The sequence below is a fragment of the Muscardinus avellanarius genome (assembly GCF_963383645.1).
Source record: "Muscardinus avellanarius genome assembly, chromosome: 10".
NCBI classification, from domain to species: Eukaryota; Metazoa; Chordata; class Mammalia; order Rodentia; family Gliridae; genus Muscardinus; species Muscardinus avellanarius.
This window is the reverse complement of record NC_137796.1, coordinates 58,944,355-58,950,354: the sequence shown is the minus strand read 5'-3', so window position 1 is coordinate 58,950,354 and position 6,000 is coordinate 58,944,355. Positions and strand designations below refer to the sequence as shown.

At 52.3% G+C, this 6,000-nt stretch overlaps 1 protein-coding gene across 1 annotated transcript in view; it reads right to left on the bottom strand.

Moving 5' to 3' along the window:
* Positions 1 to 3,326: 3,326 nt before the first annotated feature.
* The window catches only part of C5AR1 (complement C5a receptor 1), a gene marked incomplete at both ends in the record, with an annotated part of 29,830 nt that continues 27,156 nt past the window's right edge, over positions 3,327 to 6,000 (bottom strand). Inside the window, one exon of the mRNA XM_080703637.1 lies at positions 3,327 to 4,376. Coding sequence (XP_080559763.1) covers positions 3,327 to 4,376 — 1,050 coding nt within the window. The remainder of the gene's footprint in view (positions 4,377 to 6,000) is intronic.

The following is a 6,000-nucleotide window of genomic DNA, read 5'->3' as shown; positions in this document are numbered from 1 at the left end:
CCACCGTGTCTTGGCTTGTATTTTTTATTTTTTTATTTTTACTTGTTTGTTTGTTTATTTATTTCGGTACTGGGGATGGAACCCAGGGGCATTGTACCTCCGAGCGACACCTCCAGCCTTATTTTTTATTCTTTATTTTGTAACAGGGTCTCACTAAGTTGCAAAGGGTCTCACTAAGTAGTAGCTGAGGCTGTCCTAGAACCGGGATCCTCCTGTCTCAGCCTCCCAAATGCTGGGGTTACAAGCATGCACAACCACGCCAGGCTTGGCTTATATTTTTATATCGAAACAAAATCTCACTGAGGGTGTGAGGATCTCCCTAAATTGCTGTGGCTTGCCACAAACCTGCGATCCTCCTGTCTCAACCTCCCAAGTACTAGGATTAAAAGCATGTGTCACCACACCAGGTATCTGAGTTTTAACCCACTGAGGGAGTTGGCTCATCCTAGGCACTATTAAAGCAATCCTGTAATCACTCTACGAATATATGCTTCCTATAATAAAACTCTTCCCCTCCCCTCCCTGAAGGCAGGATCCATTTCTGTCTTAATCATCCTGGGTAGCCGGGTGTGGTGGTGCCCACTTGTAATCACAGCATTTGGGAGGCTGAGACCAGAGAGGATGGGGATTTGCGGACAGCCTCAGCTACTTAGTGAGGCCCTCCGCAACTCAGTGAGACCCAGTTTCAAAATAAAGAATAAAAAATAGGGCAGGGGGTGTAGCTCCGAGGTCGAATGCCCCTGGGTTCCATCCCCAAACCCGCAAGAAAAAAAAAAAAAAAAAACTTAATCATTCTGGGTACACCAGAGCCCACCACAGTCCTAACATGAGTAGCCGTGTCTGATGAGTGAGAAAAGTAAGTCCTCTGTAAAATGTGGCAGTGCTTGGGACCGTGGTGCTGAGGATTGAGCCCAAGGGCCTTCTGCCTCCGAGCTACACCCCTAGCCCTACTTTTTATTTTTTTACTTTTTATTTTGAAACAGGGTCTCACTAGATTAATGAGAGTATCACTACTTGCTGAGGCTGTCCTCGAACCTGTGATCCTCCTGTCTCAGCTTCCCAAGTACTGGGATTACAGGCAAGTACCAGCATGCCTGGCTCATAAACTGTTTTCTACTACTCTATATGTTAGGTGTTATGGTGAAATATGTTCGGTGTGTGAGGGGAGAAATAATTCTCCCAACACAACCACACAAACAGAAAAACCGCGGGTTCTTGTCCTGAGCTAAGGATAGGTATACATAGCTCGGGCACTGGCTGAAGATTTAAAGAAGTTTATTAAAAAGATAGAAATACAGAAGACAGTTAAAGCCCCATGCTGTTCAGACAATGGCATGGGGGGGGTGAGTCGAGTGAATACACCCCAAAGACCCCTGCATGCTGAGTGTGGCAGGTCCTTTGATATGTAGATATGCTGCCCTACCTCTAGCCCAGTCAGATCCGCCCCTCGTAGGCAGTGGGGCAGCCCTGTCTCTGGGCACAGACCTCCACACCTTTTGTTACATTCCCAAGATGTGTTAAATTGCTTCTCCAGGATCTGGGATTTCCTCCCATCCTTGAGGCAGTTTGTGTCTCTTTAGAAATGTAAAGAGGCCCTTTTCCCTGGATCCTGGCTTTCTTTAGTACAAACGATATATTTTCAAAATTGGAAATCTTTCCCAATACTGGTGAGGAAATAGAAAGGAAATAGGCAGATAGGGAAAAGGCCCTGGTAGAAAAAAGTTAATTTCCTGAGTTTCCTGAGGGGCGACAAATGCCTGAAACTCCAAAGGCTCAGAGATAAGAAGGCCAGAGCTTCACAAAGCCATCTGTTTACTAATCAACAAACCCACCCGAGCAAGTCTGGCATTCCTGAAAGGAGACCCTTCAAAGGACTTGCAAATACCCTATGAAAATTCTCCTTGGAAGTCACCCTAACCAAAAACGGATTTACAAGCGGTCAGGCCTTTGTCTTACTCCATGGCAAAGGGGGACTTTCCCACTCAGGACCCCCTCCCCTTTTGGGGAGCTGTTCTCTCTCTCGCAGGTTGTGTTGGCCCCGAGAGAAAGCAGAGTGCATCTAAGGGCACATGGCTCGGGCAACTCTCGAGTAGTGACCTGAAGGCCTCTGCTGGACATCATGGCTGGCCAGGCCCCTGGGGGTGACCTGTACCTCTTTTCTGGCAGATTGCGTGGACTCTGGGAGAAAGTAGTTTGCAACTGATGGGCACTTGGCTCGGGTGACACTCGGGTAGTGACCCTGAAGGCAGCTACTGGACCCCGGAGTTCCGACCACCCCTATGGGGTGTTCGGCCACTTTTCTCTATTCCCTTCTGGCAGATCGTGCGGACTCCGGAAGAAAGCAGCCTGCACCTGAAGGCAATTCGGCTTGGGCTACTCTCAAGTATTGTCCTGAAGGCAGCTGCTGGACCCAGAGTTCCAGACCCTTTGGGGGTGTTCAGCCACCCTTGCCCCATTCCCTGCTGCTTCCAATAAACCTTTTACTCCCCTTCCTGAGGTCTGCGGGTGTCATTCTTCGCTCTCCGTAGACAAGAACTCGCCGGGGTTTTCTCGCAAGAAACCCCCGTTTCACTTGCAAGTCCTTTGAAGAGTCTCCTTTCAGAAGTGTCTGACTTGCTCCAGTGATGGCTCCTGGGTTTGTTGATTAGTAACCAGATGGTTTTGTGAAGCTCTGGTCCTTCTTATCTCTGAACCTTGGCCCTTCGCCCCTCACTACCGAGGCCCCTTCCCTATCTGCCTATTTCCTTTTACCTCCTCAGTACTGGGGTTCCTGGAAACCCTTCTACCTCCGGGCTACACTCCCAGACCTATTTTTATACTTTTTTATTTGGAAACAGGGTCTCTTAAGCCAGGCGGCTGGCTTCGAACCTGCACGATCCTCCTGTCTCCGCCTCCCGAGCGCGGGGATTACAAGCGTGCGCCACCACGCCCAGCTTTTTATTTTTTATTTTGAAGCAGGGTCTCACTCGTTGCTGAGAGGCTTGCTAAACTGCGGGGGCTGGCCTTGAACCCGCCAACCTCCTATCTCAGCTTCCCAAGTACTGAAATGACAGGTCTGCACCACCACGACCGGCCCATGTGCCATATTCGTCTGCTTGTTTGCCTGTTCTCTCTCTGCCTTCCCTAGAATGTCACCTCCCTGCGGGCAGGGTTTATATCTCTTCTGGCCCCTGCTAGACCCCAGCGTCTATACCAGGGCCGTGCATACCACAAGTGCATAATGAATGTTTGTTGAATGATGAATGGAGACATCGCCCCTGGATCCAGCTGCTCCTGAAGGCCTCTGGGAAGTGGACTAGGAGATGCAAAGCCAGCATCCCTCTTGCCTACACCTCCATCTCTGACAGCAGCTCGTGGCTGGTGGCCATCTTGCTCCCCGCACCTTCCTCCTCCTCCTCCTGGGACTCCCTCAGGGCCCAGCGACACGCAGCTGGCAGGGACCTTCGGAGCCGAGCCCTCCCGAAGTACACGAACAGCAGGGGGTTGAGGCAGCTGTGAGCCACGGCCAGGCCCACCGCCCAGGGCTCGGCGCGCAGGGCCCGGGCCAGGAGCACGGAGTGGGGGGCGGCCGCGGCCAGCACCAGCCCCAGGACGTGGTAGGGGGTCCAGCAGAGGAAAAAGCCCCCGACGATCGCCGTGCCCAGCGGCCAGTAGCGGCGGGGCGCCCGGCGCAGGAGGGCGCAGTGGCAGCCGGCCACGATGGCCAGGGGCCCCAGGAAGCCGCAGCCGAACCGCAGGGCGGCCAGCGCGCCCTCGGCCGCCGCGGACCCGCCGAAGTCCAGCACGCACTCCAGCCGGGGCGGGAAGCGCTCCCGGTGCAGGCGGCGGACGGCGGCCGAGGGCAGCGCCAGCAGCAGGGCCAGCGCCCAGGCGGCGCCCGGAGCCGCCCCTCGAGCCCGCCAGGCCCCCGGGGCCAGCAGCAGCAGGTCCGCGGCCAGCCCCGCCAGGAGCAGCGCGCCGGCGTACATGGTCAGCAGCACCGCCGACGGCAGCAGCCGGCAGCCCAGCGCCCCGTAGGGCCAGTGGCCGCCGCGGGCCACGGCCACCGCCAGGGCGGGCAGGGACAGGCAGCACAAGAGGTCAGCCACCGCCAGGTGCACCAGCCAGGCGGCCCCGATGCTCCGCCGGGCCTCCCTCCCGGCCACCCAGGCCACCATGGCGTTGCCCGGCACGCCCAGCAGGAAGACGGCCGCGTACAGCACCAGCGGGGCCACCGGGGGCGCCGCGGCCCAGGGGCAGGCGCCGTCCAGGCAGTCCACCGGCGCGTCCATCAGAAGGTCTCCGTAGTCTCCGTAGTCCTCGTACTCGGCCTCAGAGCTGAGAGAAGTGTTCTCCATCCTGCCCCACGCCTGGACCGAGCTCAGGGGTGGTGTGCCCTTGGGGCCCAAAATCCAGAGAGACAGGGAAAAGGAAAAAGAAAGAAAGACTAGTAACTTGGAATTCTGGAATATTGCAACCCTAGAACTCTAACATATCAAATGATTGAAAAAAAAATTTTGGAGATTACGCTTAGGGCATTCTGAGTTACACCCTTAATCATTTATTATTATTATTATTATTATTATTATTACTATCATTATTACTATTATTACTATTTTGCGGTACTGGAGTTGGAACCCAGGGCATTCTACCTCTGAGCTACACCCCCAGCCCTATATTTTATTCTTTATTTTGAAACAGGGTTTCAATAAGTCACAGAGGGCTTCACTAAGTAGCTGAGGCTGGCAGAGGACCATGATCCTCCTGTCTCAGCCTCCCAAGTACTGGGATTAAAATCGTGGGCCACCCCACTCGGGTCTGGGGATGGAACCCAAGGACATTTGACTTCCAAGCTACACCCCCCTGCCCTATTTTTTATTCTTTGTTTTGAAACAGGGTCTCACTAAGTCACAGAGGGCCTCACTACGTAGCTGAGGCTGTCCGCGAACTGTGATCCTCTGGTCTCAGCCTCCTGAATGCTGGGATTACAAACGTGCACCACCATGCCTGGCTCACACCCCGGCTTTTTATTTTATTTTATTTTATTTTATTTTATTTTATTTTATTTTTGGTGGTGCTGGGGTTCCTGGAAACCCTTCTACCTCCGGGCTACACTCCCAGACCTATTTTTTATATTTTTATTTGGAAACAGCGTCTCTTAAGCCAGCGAGGCTGGCTTCGAACCAGTGCGATCCTCTTGTCTCCCTCTCCCAAGCCCGGCTTATTTTTTATTTTGAAACAGGGCTTCACTAAGTTGCTGAAGCTCTCACTAAATTGCCAAGGCCGGCCTTGAGCCTATAGTCCTCCTGTCTTGGCCTCCCAAGTGCTGGGATTACAGGTGTGCACCGCTGCACTTGGCCGATTCTTGAATGCTGAAACATGAGAATACTAGCTGGTGCACATCTTGGGATTTTAGGATAGTGCCACTTTAGAGCAGCAGCACATTAGAACAGTCATTCTAGAATGCAGACACACTAGGACATTAATGAGCATCTTGGAATTCTAGAACATTACAATGTCAGAACTTCATCATAGTAAAAACCTTAGAATTCTGAAATATTAAACTATTTGGATCCTGGCCAATTATTATTTGGGTCTCCAAAACAGCACTATCGGCCACGCATGGTGGCACATGCATGTAGTCCCAGTACTGGGGAAACTGAGATAGGAGGATCACAGGTTCGAGAACAGCCTCGGCAAATAGCAAGATTCTCAGCAACTTAGTGAGACGCCGTCTCAAAAAATAAAATAGATCTAAGGGTATAGCCTAGAGGTAGGATGCCCCAGGTCCCATCCCTAGGACCACAAACAAACAAACAAATAAACAAAAACAGTACTGTCCAGTCATGCCAGGTGGTGCACACCTGTAACCCAAGTACCTGGAAGGTTGAGACAGGAGGATCGATCCCAGGTTTGAGGCTAGTCGCAACATTTTTATTTTTATTTTATTTTATTTATTTATTTATTTATTTTGCGGTAAGGGGATTGAACCCAGTGATGTTCTACCTCTGAGCTACACCT